Raw genomic sequence first — 22,663 nt, 5'->3', positions numbered from 1 at the left:
CTGGTCTCATGTCTCACCAAAGACCATTCTCTCTCCAGGCAAAATGTTTCTCTTTGTGTGGTTTGTGCCAGGAAATGAAGTACACAACGTGCTGTGGTAGCATAACAAGTGAGCTGTTATTAAAAGTGGCAACAAGGTGAGAAGATGGTTTGGAAACCTGACCTGAAGAACAGGTTTGGGCAGTGAGCCCTCACCCCTGATGATGAGCTGACTACCCACACCGGTGCCACAGGGTGCAGAGGACAGGTAATGCCATTGCCTCCCAGTGTGGCAACCCCAGTGGACACCTGGTGTCAGAGAGACACATCCAGGCACCATCTCTCCTTTTTTCTGAGTGGGAGGTTGGCATCTCTGCTGTTAAGGATATCACTAATGAGAGAGAAAAGTCTTTTCCTTTGCTTTGCAGCCTTCAGGTTTAGACCTGGCTTTCAGGGAACATGGGGTGTGTGACTTGCATGTGTGAAGCAGCTTGTCTTTTTCCTCTCTATTTAATCTGTGGTCTTTGGCTGCTGCTAAAATACTTCTAAAATGTTTTAAAGTGAATAATGAAGTGTGCTTATTAGTGTGAGGAATACTTTTCAGCTCAAAACTGAGTTTTTAAGTCAAATCCAAGAGCCTGTGGGTCTCACCCACATTTGTGGCCATCTGTGGCCAGGTAGAAATCAAATACAGGGAAGTTTCAGTGGAGAAAACTTGATTCCACAATTTCTGTGCTCTTAAACTTACAGTAAATTGAGATGAAGTCTGGGGATAAGCAGCACTGGGTGCAGATGATGAAAACAGCTTGTTGATGAGTAAGTTAACACAGCAATTACAAAGGAGTTGCTGTCAGACTTCACTGAGTTTTATGTTCATTCCATTTATTTGGCTGCTTGCATCCTTAGAGTTTTTCAGTTCCTTGTGGAATAGAGCAAAATATACAATCATTGTTTAGCTTATTTCTTCAGCAGTGTCCACATTAAACAGTGTGAGTTAATTAAGTAGAGTTGCATGACATATTTTTATAGAAATGTATAAACACCAACACAGAACACAGACAGTACACCACACAGGCAACATACACAGTGCAAAAAATTATCTTCCATCAATACTCTGATAATCTTTTATCTTCTGGATACATCACCTTTATTCAGGAATAGGTTTTAGGGATGTTGGGAAGAATTTATTTAAAAGAGACACAAAGATATCCCAAAATCTTCCTGGTGATGCCTACACTGTTAGGTTTTTGGGTGCCACCTCCATGCTGCCACACCATGAAGCACAAGAGCATTGGTGAGAGCTGTACAGGCTCTGGGTCTGAGCCCAGCCAGAAGGCAGTTACCAGTGTGCAGGGGTGAGAAGAACTGTGCTGGCAAATGCTGTGAATTTTAAGCCAATGCTTGAACAGTACAAGCATCATTTCCCGTGTGCCATCGCATGGAGCCTGCAGTTCATGTTGGGGACAAAGTATCTTGTGCCCCACTGTGTGCCATTGGCTGCTACAGCCCGTGCTAGCCCCATGGGAACTGCCTGTGCTGGCTGCTTGCAGCCATTTGGAGGGTCAGTGTGTGGATGTGTGGCTGGGTCCTGGCTCACAGCCTGTGGGGTCCCAGCGGGCAGCCAGGTCAGGGCTTTCTGCTGTCTCTCCACTGCTGGAAGCATTTCTTGTGGCTCTGTTAACTCAGCCCAAGTTAGGACAGTATGACTTGGCCCTTCCTTTTCCTACTGGACACCTGCTGAAAACGGCCCAGATACCCCTTAGCTATCATGGTGCATTGGTGTGCAGCCTCATTCAGTGCTTGGTGAGCACTACATCAAGGGAAGACACCTTGATTATGATTTGTTTTTTTCTTTTTCCTGTGTATATTTGTGTATTCAAGAAGAGTGCAGCAAACTATTTTCAACTTCTCTTTGCTGAACCGAGCACTCAACTTACTCAGGCCTTACTGGACTTGCATAAAAGCCCCCATCTCAGCCTGGGTGTGCTGATAACACTGATTTCACTGGTGCATACAGAGTGACAGATTGCCTCTCCTGGAATCCATATCCATCTGTGGCAAAATTGCACATTAATTTGCTGAAATTTGTTGAGCACTTTGATCAGGGTTACTTAACCTGTGCCATAACCCCTCACTAAACACCAGCACAGTATTTCTGTCTTGTTTTTTAAACTGAGGTTATCAGTGGAGTGTCACACTTCATTCTTTACAGCTGGGTACAAGCATCCTTAGCAACATTTTTTCTTTTTTTTTTTTTTTTCCCCTTGGAGAAATATGGCTTTTTTTTTCCCCTCCCTGAAAAAAATGGTTGATTCTTTGTCTTCATCATGGTTTTGATCATAACCCAAAAGAAAATCTTCACAGTTAGAAAGGACATAATAGATCCTTCTAGATAGTGACCATATGGTTTGGATTTCTGAAATAAAAGCTTGTTTAGAGTAAGCATGATGAGCAAGGGGCTTAAAAACTACTGCAGAGACATTGCCATGGATGGGGCTCTCAAAGACTGAAATAGAGTTGAGGGCTTTTATAGTCCAAGCTGTTGTAGAAGTCCCATACCTGTGTCACTGCTCTTGACATGTGGTGTGGCTCAGATGTTTTGTTCAAGCTGCCAGGTTGATCTGAAGTGAAACACCCCACTGGTCCAGGGGGACTAGGGAGTGGATTAGTAACTTTTTAATAAATATGTGATAAATGCCCAGTTTCCCTTAATGTATGGATGGATTCACTGAAGATGTGGATAGTAGATATTGTTTAACCAAGTGTTACCTTCCCAGCTGACTAAGTCCATTGAGGGCTGCCATTCAGGAGCCAGTGTTCGAAGGCAGTAGGTGAGTTGTGATGTTTAGGCTAATGTGAGAAGAAAGAAGCTGAGATCTTCCTAAAGGTGCAATTTTAACTCCAGATATGGATACCTCAGGACATGGGTGCCCTTATAAGTACAAATTCACCCTATATCTCGGCTTTGCTGTGCCAGCAGCAAGAAGATTTTTAGCTTTGCAAAGTGGCAGTTGAAATGGGGCAGCTCTGCCCTCTGGAAAAGGGAATGATCATCACTGACAAATGTATTTGCATCAGCACCTGCATGCTCTGTAGCCCATGGTGCCTGCAGATGCCAGCTATGTTCAGGGTGGTTAACAGAGCAATGGCCTGATGCCATCTCAAGCAGAGGACGTTTTTTGTGGGTCTCTGTGGTAGCACAGAGTGCTACTCCAGCTGCTGAGTGACAGGCTGAAGCTCAGCAGTCCAGGGCAAGAAGCAGTCTGTCTGCTACATCTGTAGGGATCTGCTCCCTGCTCATTGAATGCTTCCATGAACACTCATGCTGAAAACAAGCAGCCCTTGCTTTCTGCACAGTGCTTGCCTCTCACTTGGGGCATAGTCCAGTGTATTTTCTGCCTGAGCATGGAACTGCCAAAATAGCTCTTTTCAGACAAGTTTAAAATTCAATTTAAAGGTGCTTGTAAGGAACAGCTGCACCTGCCTGTGCTGCAGTGGTATGGGCACACAGAGTTGGATGTTCCTAATAGTATGGGTGTGCTGCTGGGACACGCAGCCTTAGCCAGGCTTGACCTGCACACTGGTGCAATATCAGTGACCCCTGGAAAAGCCATTATGGTCACCTGGGCTGTTCTCAGTAATATGCAGATTGTCCCTTTTAGTTACCATGCTAGGTTTCCAGGATGGTCTCCAGACCTGCAGCTGCCCTCCTGTCACCCCATGCCTGGCAAGCCTGCTTCCAGGAAGAAGCAGGGGTCCCCCAAACCATCCCTCCACAGATTTCCCTTGCTTAAACAGATTTCCCTGGCTTAAACAGTCACTGTGTCTCAAGGGTTAACCAAGAGTTAGCTGGAGGTTAGCATGCACCCACAATGTGGGGGTGGGGTGTGGGGTTGGGTGTGGAATAACATTTCTCTCTGTATCTCCTCATGTGAGTACTTCTTTAGCAAATACTGCACCTTTTCCACAGTGATATCTTCTTGGGCTGGGAAAACCTTTTTTGTGCCTTCTGCTGGGGCAAGTGTTAATAACCATAAGTAACCCCAGTGATGCATCCATGAATGTCCACCATGTACAGAGACATCAGCATGTGTGTAAGCGCCGGCCTTGGTAGGGTCTCTGCTGGACTCCGGCAGAAGCTACGCTGCTTTCTCATCCCCAGCCACAGTCGATGTTCTTCTCAGGTTTTCCTTCACTTTAATGAATTCTGGTTCATGGTCTTCCTGCTTCTCCTGCTCTTTCTCCAGCTGTAAGAAAGAAGAGTCAACATTATCTGTGCATGCCAACAGACCAAAGTTCATTAGCTACATCAAAACTGTGGGCTTCATTATTGCTGAGTGCCCAGTCATTACTGCCTAAAGTTGAATGAGTGTGTAGTGCATGTCGGTGCTGTCTTTATCCAAACCATTGCACCAGAGCCACGTTCACCTTTAGTCACTTTTGCTGGCCCACTGAAACATTTATACTGGGTTGAGCCTCAGCTCACCCATTTCCCCTATGGTCTGTGCCTTGTGCAAGGTGGTTAGGATAACTGAGGGATAGCAGAAAACTCAGTTCTACCTGATCTAGCCTCTGGTGCCTTTTTAACAGCTCCTTTTCAAAAGGAGACTGCAATTTCTTTGCCTCCTCCTCTTCCTTCTTCTGTCTGATGAGCTGGTTTCGCCGTCGGTGCTCAAGCACCCGCTGCAGCTCTGGCTTGCTGTCCATACTCAAACCTCTGTGGATAAAAAGCAGATAAATCAGGGCCCGAGTGCCTACACCCTGGGGAGTAACCACCGCCAGTTTGGCAACCCCAAAACTCCTCTCAGTCCTAAATGAAAACATAGGACATTGGTCCACAAACAAGTCATGGTCCACAAATCCATCCACAAGGCATAAGGGTATTACTGGGAGCACCTTACTGCTGGGATGGTTCTTTCAGCTGCCTGCCTTGGGTGGGTACAGCGTTTGCTGTCTGAGTGTGGGGTTTCTGATGCTGAAGTTTTGCTAGTCCCATTTCATTGAGGCGCTACAGCTGTCTGGGTCGGGTGGGGAAAGGGGAGCTGCCATTGGCTTCTGCTGTCACTAGTTTCAATGATGGCAGTGACAGATTCAGCCGCGCTGAGGGCATTTTAAATACGGACGATTTTCTTTCCACCAGCAGGGGTAGTCATTGATCTGCAATGATTGTCCTGGCAGTTCCTCTCCTCGTTGCATCGCAGTTTTGCTTCAGAGCTGGGGACTAACGATCCTCCTGTTGATATGGAGAGTTTGGGTCAAGAGGCCAAAATAAAATCCCCTTTCTTCTGGAAGCCAGAGCCGTTAGTGACTGGGCAGGCATCTGGCTCCCCTTCAGCCACCTGAAGCATCTCAGATGGAGAGGATCTACTCTACTCCAAGCTCTGTTCTGTGAAGGAACATGGGAAAGGAAACATGACAAGGGCATGCAGGCAAGATGTAAATAAGTGGTAAAGAGATGAAAGAAGTTCTCTAAAGAGATGTCATAAACCTAACACCTTTGAATATGGCCACACTTAAATTTAGACACTCAGATGTGCCTCCTGCAGCTGACCCCAGCTGCTTTACCACCAGCTTCTGCTCCTCTGAAAGCATAGGAGCACCAGAGACCAAAACCTGAAGCTCCTGGGAAGCTGAACATAAGCTGATACCTATAGCCTCAGGGCTTGGTATTTGGGCTGGTTCTATTTAACATCTTCATCAATGACTCTGATGAGGGGACTGAGTGCACCCTCAGGAAGTTTGCATTCGACACCAAGTGTGAATATCCATCTGCTGGAGGTGAGGAAAGCTCTGCAGAAGGATCTAGACAGTCTGGATCAGTGATCTGAGACCAACTGTATGTCATTCAAGTGCTGGGTCCTGCACTTCAGTCACAAAAGCCCATGCAGTGCCATGGGTTTTGTGAAGAGTGGTTTGAAAGTAGCTTGACAGAGAGGGATCTGAGGCTGCTGGTCAGCAGCTGGCTGAACATGAGCCAGCTGTGTGATTAGCAGCCAAGAAGGCCAGCAGTGTCCTGGCTTGTATCAGGAATAGTGTGGCCAGTAGGAGCAGGGAAGAGACTGTATCCCTGTACTCGGTGCTGGTGAGGTTTCACCTTGAATACTGTGTTCAGTTTTGGGCCCTTCACTATCAGAAGGACATTGAGATCCTGGAGTATGTCTGGAGAAGGGGAACAAAGCTGGTGAGGGATCTTGAACAGAAGTCCCATGAGGAGTGGCTGAGAGAGCTGGGGTTGTTCAGCCTGAAGAAGAGGAGACTGAAGGGAGACCTCATTGCAGTGACCTGAAAGCAGGTGGGGGTTGGCCTCTACTCCCAAGTAACAAGTGACAGAGTGAGAGGAAGTGGCCTCAGGGTGCACCAAGGGAGGTTTAGATTGAATATTAGGAAAAAATTTCTTCACTGAAGAGGCCATTGGCCACTGGAACAGGCTGCCCAGGGAAGTGGTAGAGTCACCATCCCTGAAGGTGTTTAAAAAATGTTTGGATGGGGAGCTTAGGGACATGATGTAACAGATGTGTACAGGGGGATGTTAGGCTATGGTTGGACTTGATGATCTTAAGGTCTTTTCCATGAATTCAGGGCAGATTATTGTAACTGCAATTTTCTGTTGCTGAAGAATAGATTATTAAGAAGTGGTCAAGGCTGAATTTATGCATCTAACTTCTGCAACAGCAGCTGAAATGTTAGCTTCAAAAAAAAAAATACAGGACTAGAATTAGTTGACTGAAGTTGTATTTTTGAGAAGAAGGAATTGAAGATCTAGGAAGTAGTATGGCCTGACCACTTCTGTGGGATGGGTTTAACATTTGTTTAAACTAAAGGGCTGAGAGTATTCACCACACCCTGCTGTAAAATGTGGGGTGTTTGGTTCCTGTGAATGAATGTTTGCTTTGAGGTGAAGAGGGGACCTCCCCGTGTCTGTGCTAAGGTCTTGGTGGGTCAGGATGTGCTATTAACACAAAGCTTCTCCTTGGCACTGGGAGGCTTCTGTTGACCAAAGGTTGGTTAGTTCTTGCCAAGGTCATTTTAAAGCAGAGACATCAAACCCTCAAACCCAGTGGACTACAGAGCTCTCTTGGCAAAGTGACAGGCACTGAGATGGTATCTTGCATCAGAAATTGAACTGGCAGGCAGAAGGAAACACTCTCCAGATGCAGCAAACCTCTGTGCTGTCACTGGGGACCAGTACTTGCATCCTTCCAGTGCCACATTTAATGATGCTTCCTATTGTAATTTTTTTTGTTGTTGCTTTATGACAGGACAAAGTTCATGGCAATATCAGTGAAGGGGCCCCAGAGCTGTCAGGATGGTTTTTCAAGGCAGGAAGAATTGTATACTGCAGAAATGCTTTTCTCAAGGCTTGAGAGAAGGCAAACCTGTCTTGGCATGCTGGAGACCAACTTGCGATGTTGCCTGTGGGTTTGGGATTTGTTGCACAAGGTGCTTATTTGAGTTGCTTCTCCCTGCTGCTCAAGGGAATAAGCCAACAGCAAAGCAGAAACAGGAGGGAGTTGTAGATCACCCTCCTTCTCCCTTCTCCCCTCTCTCCCTCTGTAACAACATGTAGCAGAAAGCAAAACTGGAAGAGTCAGGAGTGACAAGAAACCAGCAGTACGGTTTGTTTCACAAACTTGCTGAAAAATATTTGGGAGGCTAGAGTCAAAGCAGGTGTAAACTGATGCCTGAGCCATACAGGATTATAAGCAGAGGCACCAGGAGATGCAAGATGGCAGTGGAGCTGCCTCCTCCCAGGATTTGATAGCACATGTACATCTAATGTGGTGACAGGCACAGAAAGAGAATACAAAGTTCTGATGTGCTTTTTGTTTGCCAGTTTGAAGTTCAGCTTGTCACACGCCGAGGGGTCCATACTCCATCTGCTGTCATTTGTCTCTGCTACCTCTGTGGCAGGGATTTCTTGAATCTTTGTTCCATCATGGTTAGACCACGTGAGACCAAAGCCAGTGCTGGTGGGTGGGCCTTTAAACTGGGCAGTATCACTAGGCAGGATATGGTCACTCTCAACCCAGAGAGTTTTAAAAATATCTGGCTGGTATAGTTACATCTGCTGTGATGCCAGAGAACAGCCTGGGTACAGTTCTATAATTCTTCTGTTTCTGGGAAAATCAAATCAAAGCTCAGCCCAGCCAGTGCCAGGACTGATTAATGCAACCTGCTGGCAGGCTTGATTGTTTGCTGAATTAATATATGTGTCTGCTTCTTGTGATGACTTTAGTCCTTTTGAACAGAGGCAGCGCTCCTTTTAATTAGGTAGCCAAAGTGCTATCGTGTCAGAATATCTCAGGGTGTTCAGAAAATGTTAATATAAAGCCAGAAGATTTCCTGCTGTGCTCAAAACCCTCTGAACTGACTGTGCTTTTATTGCACTGATGTTCAGACAGTTGCTGCAAAGGAATGATGAGGCTGTAAATTCACAGTCACTGGTGACATTTTCTTGATGTCATATCTCCACCCTGAAAGAGTTAAACTGGGGTGATGGGGTGGGAGGTCAGGACTGTGAATACCAGCCTAACTTTGCCTGTTTCATTTTTTAGGGAGATAGTTTTATAAGCTTCACTGTATAAGAAGTCAGAAATAAGGGTCTCCTTTTACAGATGATCTCACCCTGGTGCTCCCCCATCTTTCAATGGCTCCATCCAGCCTGCACCTCTTACTGCCTCTGGGTTGAACTTAAAAGCCCACAAGGAATGCTGCACATTGCTAGGGATTTGGCAAGTCAGTGATGAAGATATAAAAAATCAGGACCAGGGCAAAAGAGGGGGAAAACATGCATGGGGCATGGAGAAAGGGGCTGTAAAGATGCCTTGCTTCTTCCTGCACTTGTGGCTTGCGGTTTTGAGGCTCAAATATGGAAATAACGAGCTGCACCAGAAAGTGCTTCAGGATGGCAGAGGAGGAGCTTTTCATTCTGCTTTTGTTTTAAAAGAAACTGTCACCTCAGAGAAAAGAGGAAAGGGCTACAGCAAGTTTTATGCTGTGTTTGTTTGCAAGTGAAGGGATTTATTGTACCCTTCTAACCTTCAGGTTGTCATTGGTACCTGTGCCTTGGTTGCTGAGCTCCAACAGCTCAGCACCTCCTGGAGCACTCCAGTGGCAAACTGTGACCTCTTCTTACCTTTTGTGGTTCATCAACAGCTCTCTGTGCAGCTCTTGGTGGCTCTTCGAGGCTTTTACAGGATTTAGGAGTTTTTTAGGTTTGATAAGGTCCGGGTTTCCATCTCTGTAGTCTGGGTGAGTCAGGATATTCCCACCGTCCGGTCGCTCCCGCTCTATTTCGGTGTACATCGATGCTGGAAGAAAAGAGAGGTGTTTGTATGAGAAGTCTCAGCCCACTGTCACCTGGAACCTGCTGGAGCTTTTCTGTCCTGAGCAAGACAGAGGAGAAGAGCTGCTGCCTTCCCCAGCTGCTCGAGACCTGTGTCAGTGTCTGCATGCACTTGCCTCTTTGTGCTGCTGTGGGTTGTTTAGAGGTTTTAAAGAATACTCCCTGTGTGGTGTTGATGAGACATTTATTAATTAGATCACTTAAATGACTTGCCAGCCGCTTGCTTCAGTGGCTGCAGTGCTTAGTGCCAAGGATTAATTAACGCAAGATAGGTCTAACTAAACCTGGAAACAGCCATGGCTGTGGGCTGTGCTGAGCTGCTGCTTTGGCTGTCCTGGCCAAGGTTGTGGGTCCCTTAGCACAAGAATATGTGGTGGGACTTGAGGGGCTTCCAAAAAACAAGCCTGAGGAAGTGCTGCTCTATCTGAAATGTCAAGGAAAGATTTTGCTGCTGTCCTGGTGGCCTAATAATGAGGGTGAAGCCTGATGGCAAGAGAAGCACAATTCTCCCAAGCAGCGTGTGATCGTGCTGTAACAATGGGCATGTTCTGGATGTAAGAACAGGAGCCCACTGCTTTGGGACTGATGGCAGCTTGGATTTCAGGCAAACCGCAGGGCATATTCACTGTTGGTATTTTCCAAGCTCTCCACATTGCTTCTTTACAAAAAATCCCTATACAAAGTGAGTGCAAAGAGAAACTGCATGTGGTGGGCTGTGTCTTTAAATGCAGAGCACAGTGGGGCTGCCTATAATTATTCAGTGTACGGTCTAATCAGGGGCCTAGAAAGGGCAATTTATTCCTGACTATTCACTTGAACAATTTGGACGTTTACCAGTAAGAACAAGAAGTCCTAGGAAAAGGGTGTAGGCAGCTCCCATGTCTGTAAGTGCTTCATTATTGCAGTATTTTTGGGGGCCTAGTGTGAAGTTATATGGGTTGATGGAGCAGCAAGGAAAACAGTTGTTTCGTAATGTTGCCTCTCTCTCTTATTGCAACCTCCTGTATAAAAGGAATAAAACCCTTTAAAAAGAGGAATCAATAAAAAAAGGCAAGAGAAAGCAGGCTAGGTCATTCTTTCATAGTCAGTAAGTGCTTACCAAATGTGAAGTGGGTTGCAATCAAACAGAATTGTGTAAGGAATAGTACTGCTAAAGAAATGATTCAATATCAAACAACTCATTGAATGTTAATGTGACCAGGGCCCTACTGCTTTGGGAACAAAGAAAACAAATCAGAACCCATTACATGAGTGTAATTGGGGTGAATAGTTCAGTGCATATTTAAAGGGTGCTTGGAAGCTGGAACCAGTGATTTCTTGTATCAAATTATTTTCCTCTAGGATCATACATCACTGCTGGCAGAGGGGAAGGTAGCATGGTTTGATGTTTGATGGCTAGTGCCAGGCTGACTCAGATCCCTGTGATATCAGACTCCACAGGTTGAAACTCAGGGCTCAGTGTTGCCTTCCAGAGAGATGCAGGGACTGAAGAACAGCCAGGGGTTAATGCAGCACAATTTCCTGGCTAGATTTTGTTAAGGTGAAAGCCAGGTTTGGAGCAATGGGAAAACATGTGAGGTTTGAACTGGAGTAAAATTGATTTTTTTTTTACACTTTTTTTCCTTCCTTCTTCTACTTATTCCTTTTTTTTAAAAAAAATTATTTATTAATTTTTTTTTTTAAAATTTCTACAGGAGAAGAGACAAAAAATACCAAGGTACAAAATCAAAGGTTTGTTTTGGCATGAATGAATTGGATGAGCTCCCATTTCAAATGGCAAAGCGATGTTTTAATTCTTCAAACAAAAAAAAATCTCTTCATGGAGCAGCTTAAATAAAATGCCAGGTGTTTTCAATGGTAATAGGCTTTGGACAGCTATGCCAACAGACAAGCCTCAGTATCACTGTGCCCTTTCCCCACCGTTCCTCTGCCATTGTTTTAGACCAGAAGCTGCCTCCAGTGACAGAGATGCCCACGAGTGCTTGTGTGCTGGATACCAACTCCTGCCACATGGCAGAAGGGCTGAGGCATAGTGATCTTGCATTTGCCCATCTTAAATCCACCTGTTGTGCTCTGCCAGGGGATAATGCAGGGAGCAGCAAGCATGGAAGGATTACACAGCCAACCAAGCCTGAAGGAACAGCCTGGGTGCTGTAAGTGGCTGTAACTGTAGTGACTTTGGTGTTTGTTTGTTTGTTTGTTTTTTTCTATACCAAGTAGCTCTCAGGCCCTGCTGCTAAGTTGTACTAGCTCTTGGGTCACTGGTGCAGCACTTTTACTTACAAAGTATGTTTCCTCCCCTGCTTTCCTGATGTATGTGTTTGCTTTTGCAGCTCAGGAGTGGGAATCCCTTCTTCCCTACCTACAAGACCCAGGTCCTGGGAGATTTGCTTGGGGCAGGCTGTCCCCAAGTCCACACAGTGCTAATGCCCAGCACTGTTGCACAGTGTCATCCAGCCCTTCAGTTTGTTCTTGTGGTGTTTCCATCCCCATACACTGAGGATGATCAGGGAAGGACCCCTCCTGTCTTGGGAGACCTTCTGCTTATGTAACATTTTGGGGAGCACCACAGCCAACCTGGAGGTTTTGAATTGGCTAGAGTGGTTATTTTTCAATCTAAACTTGCCTGGCAATCTAAACTTGCAAAGAAGCAGCAATTTATCAGTCTACTCACTGAAGGCAGATGGGGAGTTTCTTCCTGAAACTAGTAGAAATGAAAATACTTGGAAGGAAAGAGTGGGAGGAACTGAAACTGACTGGAAGCATTTCTGCCCAGGGGGCTGTTAAATCAGTATGTCCTCACAATGAGTGCAATCTGCCTGAACAATACTGTGGAGGCCAGGACACAGCAGGTAGCTCTGAGCTTGATTTCACTGTGCTAGATGTGCCTAGGGGTATGCAGACACCCACCCTGGAGGGCTTGGCTTCCAGTGGACATCCATACTGCTGCCCCAGGGACAAAGTCAAAACCCTGAGCTTGTCCCTGCCTAGGACTGAAAGGAGCCTTACTACAAGAATAGCACTTTAAACCTCCAGAAGACCTTAGTCTGGAACAATTCAAGGAATGTCTTTATTTGCATTGAGCAGGAAATGAAAAATGAGAATATAAAAATATTGGTGTGCCTGAAACACAGCTTGGGGTGATGCTGGGAGTAAGGACAGGGCATCCTTTTTCCTGCAGGTTGGCAGACAGGGACTCAGTGCAAAATGTTTCTCATGTAATAGATCTATCATCTTCAAGATCTGATGTAATTCATGTCTGTGTAAGGGGAGACAGACTGCTATCAGGCTGCTTTTTGTCGTTATTTATAGTGCTAGAGGTATAAATCAAGCCAGGTCTCTGCAGTGGATTTACAGCAGGATGCCTGGTTTTGCATGATTCAGTTGTAGATCAATGAACAAGGCTCTGCTCTGGCACCTCCTTGGCCACCATCATAAATCAGCAAAAGGTGTTAGACATTTTTATATTGTTCTTGGCAAGATCTAAACAAAAAAAAAAAAGTGTGAATTTTAATAACCTCTGCTGTACTGGGAAAGGCAGTGTGACCTTTGAAGTAGATCTGCTTTCAGGTGTTGCTTATAAAAAGTAGCTGTTTGCTCCAATGTACTCAGTCGTTTGTGTGCTTTTAAATATTTTCCTTTTCCTTATTTCTAGAAGCCTGAAACTTTCTAGGAAAGGTACATTTCCAAGACTGCCTGGATAAGGAAGCCAGACCTACTGGCAGATACTTGGAGTTCATGTATGGTGTGATCTCCTCTCCCAGCCATAGCTGTGAAAGAAGCTCCCAGTCTTGATTAGTTTTCTAGGAGACCCTGCAGGGAATATTGAACATCTTTGAGATGGCCCAGAAACCAACCACCCTCCTGCCACAAGGTGAGGGTTTGGCTGGAGGAGAAAAATGACATTTGAGTTATCCTGGTCTGTCCTGCCCTCAAGCAACCCCAAATTTCTGCTCAGACTGCCTAGAAATGCTTATAAACACCCCAGTTGCTGGGAGACTTGGGATAAAATCATCAGACTGCAATCCTAGGGCAAATATTTTCCACTTCTGATTATGCTCAGCCCCAGTCTTTTGGGAAACAAGGTATCAGGCAGTTTTGGTGCAACATTAAATGCATTTGAAAACCAGAATGTTGAAAACAACACATTAAATATACCCTGCTAGGAGGGTGTGCAGCTTGGGATGCTAAGTGGCTTTTGTGCAGCCCAAGGCAAGGAGAAAGGTTTTAGCCTGCTCCTGGAGAGGAGGAAGAGGAGGAGTGGCTCATGCCCAGGCTGAGGAATGGGGACCTCTTGAACAGGTTGGCTGTGGCTGGAGCTGAGCTACGCAGAGCTGTGCTGCTGCAGCTTTTTGGTTTTCCCTCACTCATAGGAGATGCCCATCACAGAGCATTTGTTTAGGAATAAGTGAGCTGTCTCTTTGTGGTGGGTTTCCCTGTGAACCCCTCTCTGTAAGGACTGTATGCTGCCTGCTGCAGCCTGTGCTGCTGCTGGCAGCCTGCTTCACTGTCCTGTTAGGAGGGAAATAATCCCCAGGAATGTTAAGGGGATTAATGGCCCTGGAAGGGGCAGGTAACCCGAGGGGTGCAGCTCTGCTTACGGCTGCCTGCTTGGCTCCAGCTGTTCTTCACAAGGAGAAAATCAAAAGAGGTTGAAAAGAAAATAATCCATAGCTGTTGGGTTTAGAAAGCTTTAGGGTGGAGGACTGGGCTCATACTCAGCGCCTCTCAACTTGGGACTGTATAGGAGAAGGGAGGGTGCAGCAAGTCACAACCTGCTTTTTGCAGGTTTTCATGTGAAATGCCTCTTCACCTTTGACTTTTGTTTTGCCAAGCTCTCTGTGCCATCCTGCCCCTCCAGAACCTGTTTGTCCCTGTGACATCCTGCCCCTCTGTCACCTGCTGGCCCTTCCCCTGCCCATCTCTCAGCCCTTTTTCAAGCAAACTACGTTCTCCTCCACCAGCACCGTGTCCCTGCTCTGCAGCATGCCCTGCCCCGTGCAGTGATGCCCTCTTGGTTCTCAGCATCTCACAAAGCTTTTGATGTGCTTCTGCAGCACAGGTCAGTGTTTAGCTTCAGGTGCAAGCTATAATGCAAAAGTAATTTGCAGTCTTTTAGTTCTGCTGTCTGTGTCATTCGTGAGCTGATTTTCCAAACAGAGCATCTTTGGAGAGGTTTGTTGATAAGGGGCAGATGATTACCAAACTGCCCTTTCTGGGAAGAGAATGGGCCTCTGTCAAATAGCATCCACATCAAAACAGGCAGAAGGCATTATTTGGGAATGGGATCTAAGTTCAGAGGATATTACTATTTGTGATTCTGTGAAACCCTGTCACTTGGTAGAAGGGATGAGACTGAGCAAAATCCTCAGGATGCCCAGAGTCAAAACGCTGGAGCTGGGTTTGTAAAACCACTGACCCAAGGGACCATTTCCTGGGCATAAATGATTACTTAAAACTGTGGCTACAGAGAAGAACCTCTGGTTTTCTGGAGGCTTGGGGTGTATTCATGCATGTGTCTTTTTTTAAAGAACCAACAGATTAATGAGGGGCTGCTGAAAGAAGCTGGTCATACACATCCTACAGGTAAGGGGACTGCAAAGCCAACACACTCCATACAGGCCAGCAGAGCTGGTTTAAAGCTATTTACACAAGGAACCTGACCCTGGGAAATAACGTGAGTTTCTGGCACATTTAACTGCAGTCATTGGGGGAACCTTCCCTTTTCTGGGCTACAGCTTCTAATAGTGTGAGGGAACCATACCTCACATCCCTTCTCCTCAGGAAGGCTGAGAGAAGCCAGCCTGTCCTTACACCCTGCCATGGTTTGCATGTGTAAGTGATGTGTGGGATCTTTAAATCAGCCTCAGATCCTTTTAAGCACTGAGACATGCACACTCCTACCTGTTAACCAAAAGTTAACATTTTTTTTCCCAGTCAGATCATGAGCTTTCAGTCAATGCATTTCCATTGTCTGAAGGGGGGCTGGAGTTTGGCCCTATGGCTTTTCTCTTGAGTGTAATGGCAGAAAAGGTAATGCTGTATGTTCAGTCCTACAGAGAAGGAAGCTGAGAGTTTGTCTTTCACTTTGGATTTTTGAACTGATGATGGCATTTGGTAATTCACATGGTTTGCCTGTAGGTAATTGTATTTTAGAAACACTGAATAGCTGTGGTTGGCATCACGGGGCAGCAAAACGTTCACATGTGAGCCCCAAAGCTTTGTGTGGTGACAGCAGCTCCTGGGTGTGCAACTGCTTTGGATCTGTTGCAGGGAGGACAAGTGATTCCACCTCAGAGCTGGGCACTTGCTTTTGGAAGCCACTTTTGCATGGCTGGTGTGTTCAGGGCAGAGTGAGGCACCCAGGTGCCAGCTTTCGAGGATGAGATGTGGGTGCTGCCTGACAGGGAGGGTCACAGTGCCTGGAAGCCCTTTGATGGATGAGTCCTCAGCTGAGCCCCAAAAATGTTCTTTAACACCCCAAGTGATCCCTGTGTCACTGTTGTGTAGCCAAGCCTGGAACAAAATCCCTGTCATTCCTTCACATTAGCTTAATGGCTTCTGTGGCTTACTGCCCTGGTGATGGATGATGATCTTAATAATGATGATGTTAATAATAATGATGATGATGATTACAATAATAATAATAATAATACAGTGAGCCCAAAGACTGGCAGATGCTAGTCATTACCCTCTGTGGCTGAGACGATACCAGCTCCCATGCTCACTGTGATTTTCCTCTCCTCTGGTTCCTGTGGTGCCAGCAGCTCAGGAGCATCTCATACTGATGGAGCTGGCACGCTCCCCGTCGCTTGTCACCAGGTGACCGTGTCACCGACAAATGATACGTGTGCTCCGGAAAGGAGGCAAAGAGCCTTTGTCTGCTTTTAATCTATAGTTCTTAATAATTAAGTAAGGCTAATTCTGGTATTTATAATGCAGTAGGGTGAATGTGACTCACGGTGGCCACCGTCAGAAGCAGTTCCCAGCTATTGGGTGACTGCCTCAGGGCAGCAGGTGCGCACGCCCTGGGCATCCTCCTAACGTTCAGGAACAAAACCCTGTGAGGTCATGAGGGTGGACACAGAAAGGAAACCCTGATGGAAATGTGAAATGAGGCAGGGGGACATGGCTCTGCAGTTCCTGGCACCACTGCCAGGATATCACCACTATTCCTGCCTTTGCCTCTCTGCTGAGCACACACTGGGGATGAGGCTGCCCTCCCTTACAGCCAGTGCTCCCCACCAGTTCAGCCAGTGTTCTCCCACCAGTATTGCCAGTCCCTCCAGTCCAGCCAGTAACCCCAGCCCTGCCTACCCTTGCCAAGTATCATACCAGCACTGCAGCTTGTGCAGCTGGCATCCCACATTTACACCCTCACTGCACCCGCCTAAGTGGGGCATAGAGAGGTCTCTGGGCTCAGTCTGGGAGGCTTACACACCACCACCTGCAATCACTGCAAATGTAAAGGACCTTGGATGGTACCACGGTCACCCACTGAGCTTTGCGCTCACACACACCTATTTGGAAGAGTAAAGTCCCAGCGGGTCTGGGGCTAGCTGAGCTGTCTGGTGCATAGAAGTTACCAGTTCTCTGTTTCACGTCAGCTAACGCTGGAAGTGCTTGCACAGTCAGGCAGCAGCAAGCTCCCCTCAGCCTGAAGTTAATTTAATTACCTCGGACTACGACAAGCAAAGAGAGCAAGGCTGGGATCCCACTCTGTTAGCAATCGCCAAGGGACGTCACCCCCTGCCTCTTGCAGGCACCATGTGGAGCAGCTTGTTTGGTTTTGTCAGGCAGTGACAGATGTTTATCAGCATTTCTCAGTCACAAAGTTACTTTTAGTTTCTCGTCAAATATTTGCTCTGTGGATTTGCCTGCCCATGATAGAGACGCACATCAATCATTAATGAATGTTTTAACGCAGCTAAAGGTATTTTGTTGAACACAGAGAAAATTCTCCCATGCTGATTTGCAGCTACTGTATTAGCCAGTGCCCCCTGTCCAGCCCAGTGCCTCTCCTAATAGGCTTGAATTGCAGTGTGGGTTTGCTTAGTAAATTTCTTGAGGGATAGGGGTTTGTTTTGAAAGGCAGAAGCGGAAGGATTCTGAGAAGCAGAAGCAGCTACTGAAGTATTAAAGTAACATGATATCTCAAATAAAATTTAAGCTAGGGTCCAAAGTCACCTGTGTGTAAACACTTACGCAGCAGAGACTAATCCCATGGGGGCCAGCAGACCATCCCTGTGGTGAGGACCTGGCAGAAATGTGAAGACCACCCTGGAGCAGCTAGTGGGGGACCCTGGACTTACCTGATTTCTGCAGCGTGGCCCTGGGGAGCCCGGGGGAAAGGTGCTGCCCTGTGCCCCACGACATGGGGCTGCAGGGGCTGAGGCTGGCACTTCTGCTCGGCTGTGATCGCGCCTGCATGACTTTTGGCAGGGTCCAACGAAGCTGCCTGGCTCCTGCCAGGTCTCTCTGGCAGGAACAGGACGGAGGATCACGTGGAGGTGGCTGCTGCACCGGTGCTGCCTCCCTGCTGCTCTCACCACCCTACTGGGACCACACCAAGGGCTGGAGCTCACCTGGCAGGAGCCAGCGGCTTTGCCCACTCCTCGGTGCCAGTCCCAAAGGTCTCTCTGCCACCCTGAAAACTTGGTCCCTTTGCTCTTCGTTGCTGGATGATGTTCTCCCAGGACAGATGAACAAGCTGAGCGTCTGTTTCCCCCAAAGCAAACAGTTCTGTGTGTGCCCAGGCGCCCGAGCAGCCCGCTCAGCACAACTGCTGCTGCCGGCAGAGAGGTCGTGTCCCTGCTCCACGGAGGACGATTTCTCCTCTTAAGCATGCCTTAACCATGCTCCTGGAGAAATCAGATCGCCCCAGAGGAAGCCGCACGCCCACTCTCTTTAGCAACCACTGCAACAGCCAAGCCCGGCACCAGGGCAACCGCTCGAGTTATCGTGATTGTTCCCTGGAGTGTCGCAACACCCTCTCAGCTACCGACTGCTGCACGGGCCCGGGGGAGCAGCTGTTGCACCCCATGGCTTAGGGCTGCGGGAGGCAGAAGCAGGCCCTGTGCATGCAGACAGGTGGCACCAGGTCTGGGTGATGCCACTGCATCACTGCTCCAGGCTCCCACTGCCCCAAGGTCTCATCCTGCTGAGATGCAACCCTTGCCTAGATTTGGCTTCTTGTTCCCTTCCTCAGTGTGGCTGCAGGTACCATGTTTGTTAGCCTTGAATTACCACAGGCCTGGGAAACCAGAGGCTGCAAAGCCAGAGGAGGAGATGGAGTTAACAGCCCCCCCTCCCCGTCCCCAGCAACTCCTTTTGTGTTTTAGGTGGATGCTGCAGTCCAGCTCTTCTGCCCAGGCTGTCCCATGTCAGCAGAGATGGAGTGAAACCATATCCACTCAGAAGAAGGGAATAAGGGAAGCTGGAGGGCACTGGCATGTGTTCAGCCACAGGCACATGCTGTGGCACCTGTGGGTGCATGCATGGCCTTGGCCACATCTTGGTCTAATGCTCTCAGCCCTGAGAAGGACTGGAGAAAGAGGCCAGGGGTGCTTATTCACTTCTTTTCACCTCTCCACATTTTGCTCTTCTCCACATCACAGTATTTTCCTCCGTCCCAGCCATGTTTTCCAGCCAAGGGCTCATCAGTGCTGGATGTGACCAGAAGCCCCAGCCTTTCCCAGCTCACCTCTCTAAACTGCTGGCACTCACCTGAGCTGCTGCTCCTGGGCTTCCCACTTCCACTTGGACATTTGGACTGAAGGGAATATTCTTTCTGGAGGAAAAGAGAGAAATTAAAATTACTGTTGCTCTGTTACAGGAGATGAAATGTGGGGGGAGCTGCTGGTCATCTGCTACTAGAGACTTAAAAAAATTACTTTTTTTCACCTCCTGACCAGGAGCTGTTGAATCTAATTGACATGGAGAATCAGATGCAGGAGATGAGAGGCAGGTTGGTCTGCATTCCCCTGTGTGTGGTGAGTGTATATGTGTCCTTGTGTGAGCATGGGCAGCCCATCCTGACTAGCTGTGGGTTAGACACAGACAGGATTTTGAAGATCCCACACGGCTTTTGCCCCTAGACCAAGGGTGTGGTGTAGGAGAGGGCTTTAAGTAGAGAGGTTGTGCAGTTTGCTCAAACTGCAACCTGCCTTGCAGCCCACATGTGCCCCATGAGCGTCTCATGGCTGTGTAGATTCCCCTCACATCAGCCTTTGCCTCATAGCCTGGCTGCTCATTGCACACTCCACAAAGAATCACATGGCTCAGTTTTAAACTTAAAAAGATGCACATTTATATGGCTGCCCTCAGGTTGCCTTTGAATAGGCTAAAGCTCAACACCTGGTGCTGAGCTTTGGGTCTGTCAGTTCACTGAAGATGTGTCAAAGAGGGAAAAGAGCATCAATTTAAACCTGCCTTGAGCTCCTGAGCAAGTGTGGTTATGGCTGGTAGATGCGGGAGTAGAAAATGTCTGTGATCCATCACCACCTTCTCTCAACTGAGTAAAACAGTTTGGGAACAGGCAAGCTAAAATTTCTGGACATATTTCTGTCTGATATGCCCTAGTGCCTGACCACTGCACATCTGCAGGGGTCCTCTCTGCAGGGAAATGGGATTTGTAGGGTGCTTAGGACCTCCTGTCCTGAAACAAAGGACTCTTCAGGGCAAGACTCTTTTGCTAGGAGGTCCTTGCACAACTATTGTCTTTGCTACCTGAATTAGTAAGCAATCTTACCCTGTGCTCCTGAGTCTTTGAGATTAACAAACAGCCTTTGTATTCCTGCTGAAGCTCCCTGCAAGTTACTGTGTGAAGGCGGTGGATTGCTGGGTGATATTTATCTGGAGTGGCTCCTGCAGACAAGTTGCGTCATTCACCAGCTGCCCCCATGTTCCTGATGGTGGGGCTTCATGTCCTAGGAGAAGGTGACATGGGGAGCTCACTCCAGCATCCTTCATTATGTCTCCTGTGCTCGGCGTGATCCTGTATTGCTGTGAGTGCTGTGGGGGTTTTGCAGGCGAGGTGTCACGCAGCACAAGTACAGGCTGGGTGACAAGTGGGTTGAAAGCAGCCCTGCAGAGAAGGATTTGGGGATGCTGGTTGGTGAGGTGCTTGACATGAACAGGCAATGTGCTCTGGCAGCCCAAAAAGCCATCTGTATCCTGGGCTGCATCAAAAGATGTGTGGCCAGCAGGTCAAGGGAGGCAATTCTGCCCCTCTGCTGTGCTATTCTGAGACCCCACCTGGAGTACTGTGTATAGCTCTGGAGCCCCCAACACATGAAAGACATGAGCCTGTTGGAGGGGGTCCATGGGAGGGCCACAAAGATGATCAGAGGACTGAAGCACCTCTCCTATGAGGGCAGGCTGAGAAAGTTTGGTCTTTTCAGCCTGGAGAAAAGAAGGCTTCAGGGAGACCTTAGAGTGCCCTTCCAGTACCTGAAGGGGGCCTACAGGAAAGCTGGAGAAGGACCACTTATAAGGGCATGTAGTGATAGGACAAGGGGCAGTGTGGTTTTAAACTAGAGCAGGGTGGATTTAGATTAGACATTAGGAAGAAGTTCTTTGGTGAGACACTGGAAAAGGTTGCCTAGAGAAGCTGTGGACACCTCATCCCTGGAAGTGTTTAAGACCAGGCTGGATGAGGCTTTGAGCAACCTGGGCTAGTGGGAGGTGTCCCTGTCCATGGCAGCAGGGGTGGAATTAGATGATCTTTAAGGTTTCTTCCAACTTAAGCCATTCTATGGTTCTATAATCCGGGTGAAGTGGGGGTTAGGGGGAGGATGGGGGGGAACAAGGGGATGGGGTGGATGTCCTGGCAGAAGCTGGCAGAATCTTAGAATTGTTTTGGCTGGAACTCTGTCATGGCTGTGCTGAATGTGCCCCTGGCCTGTCACTGATGGGTGGCTGTGTGGTTAGTGAATGAGTGCTGAGAAGAGGAAGGTGGCCTCGGGAGGGGAGCCCACCCCAGGTCCTCCTTACTGTGGCTGTACATTAGATTGACTTGGAACTGCTGAGTGACTCTGCCAAATGATGTTGGCTGCTGGCTGTCCTTTCTCTAGCCAGCTGCTGTGGCACCAGGAGCTTTCTTATGTAGACACGTCTCCTGTGTATTTAAAACCCCCAGACACGTCAAGTGAGTGCCCAACACAAACAGTGGCTTCTCCAGGGTTGTGTAATGCAGCCAGCTGATGTGAATGCAATGACAGAGAGATAACATTGCCGCCGAGCTGGGCTTGCTGTCTGCCTGGCCACCGCGCCAAGGAGCCTGGATGCAAGCTGTGAATTACAGAGCAGACAGCTCTGCCTGGCCCTGCCTGTCTCTATCTTTATTAAATCTCCACTCTCAGTGTGGGGTTGGGAGTGCAGCTCTGCTGCCAGTCATGTCTGGTCTCCTGATCTGCAGACAAAATTCTGGCCCCACCGAAGTCACCCAGGGCTGGGACTTGAAGGCAGACAGCATTTCACCTCCCACTGCAGGGAGGTCCTGGGGGCCAGTTAAATATTTCCTCTGATGGGTTTGTGCTAGGCTTTGGCTGAGATGCTGCCTGTGGTGGTGGGGACCAGCCAGGCTGTCCAGCCCTGCCTCCTACATCCTGTGCCTTGGGCCCCAGCACAAACTTGGTGCAATTTCATTACAACCTAAAAAATTGTACTGGTTGTACTGTGACCTTGGCAATGGCAGAGCTTTGCCCTGATACCTTGTCACCTCTGTGTTATGGGATGGCAGGAACACACTCCTGATAATCTCCACTCAAGCCATGAGTTGTGTTTGCAGAGCAGGATGGCTTCTTGCACCTTGCCAGCTAACAGTGGGGAGTTAATGATTGCCCAGATGACAGGCTTTTATCTGCTCCCCACAGGACAAAGCAAGGGACTGGACTCTGTCCCCAACCCAGCTGTGCAGGAGGACAAGTACCATAGGAGTCAGAGAACTTCCTTTGTCACAGTGAGGGCTCAGACAGGGAGGATGTACTGTAGTAAATGGGTGGTAAATGCCTCCTATTTCTCAAAACCTCCCCAAGCCCCCATGTGAAAATCACTTCTGTGTGCACTGCAACTGCATGTTGCCAGGAGTAAGAGGCAGTAATAAAACCTGGCATCTGATGGTAACACTGTGCCCCTCTGGAGGTGAGCAGGACAAATGAAGTATGCCAGGCAGATGGAGGAGGAACTGCCCCAAGCCCACACAGTGCTTCCATAGGTGGCAGCAGCATCCAGAACACAGTGACAATGGCCAGGGAATTTCTCCAGTAAGAGATGGAGCATCGTGGATGGGATCCTGCTGATGGGAGCAGGTACCCCTGGCCCAAAGGCCAGCTCCTGC

General features: G+C 47.9%; 1 protein-coding gene across 2 annotated transcripts; it reads right to left on the bottom strand.

The window, feature by feature from the left end:
- Nucleotides 1-4,117: 4,117 nt before the first annotated feature.
- FAM107A (family with sequence similarity 107 member A) lies at nucleotides 4,118-19,111 on the bottom strand. 2 transcript variants are annotated; one of them, XM_054387468.1, is made up of 4 exons: nucleotides 19,051-19,111; nucleotides 9,115-9,289; nucleotides 4,539-4,695; nucleotides 4,118-4,225 (listed from the first exon to the last, which is right to left on the bottom strand). In XM_054387468.1, exons 2-4 carry the CDS (start codon nucleotides 9,282-9,284, stop codon nucleotides 4,118-4,120), a joined length of 435 nt encoding a protein of 144 aa, XP_054243443.1. In that variant the 5' UTR covers nucleotides 9,285-9,289; nucleotides 19,051-19,111. The 2 variants fall into 2 exon arrangements, with proteins under 2 accessions (XP_054243443.1, XP_054243442.1); XM_054387467.1 differs by lacking the exon at nucleotides 19,051-19,111 and adding an exon at nucleotides 17,637-17,754.
- Between the last annotated feature and the right edge of the window lie 3,552 nt (nucleotides 19,112-22,663).

The sequence above is a fragment of the Indicator indicator genome, chromosome 15 (genome assembly GCF_027791375.1).
Source record: "Indicator indicator isolate 239-I01 chromosome 15, UM_Iind_1.1, whole genome shotgun sequence".
NCBI lineage: Eukaryota > Metazoa > Chordata > Aves > Piciformes > Indicatoridae > Indicator > Indicator indicator.
This window is presented reverse-complemented; position numbering and strand designations above follow the sequence as displayed.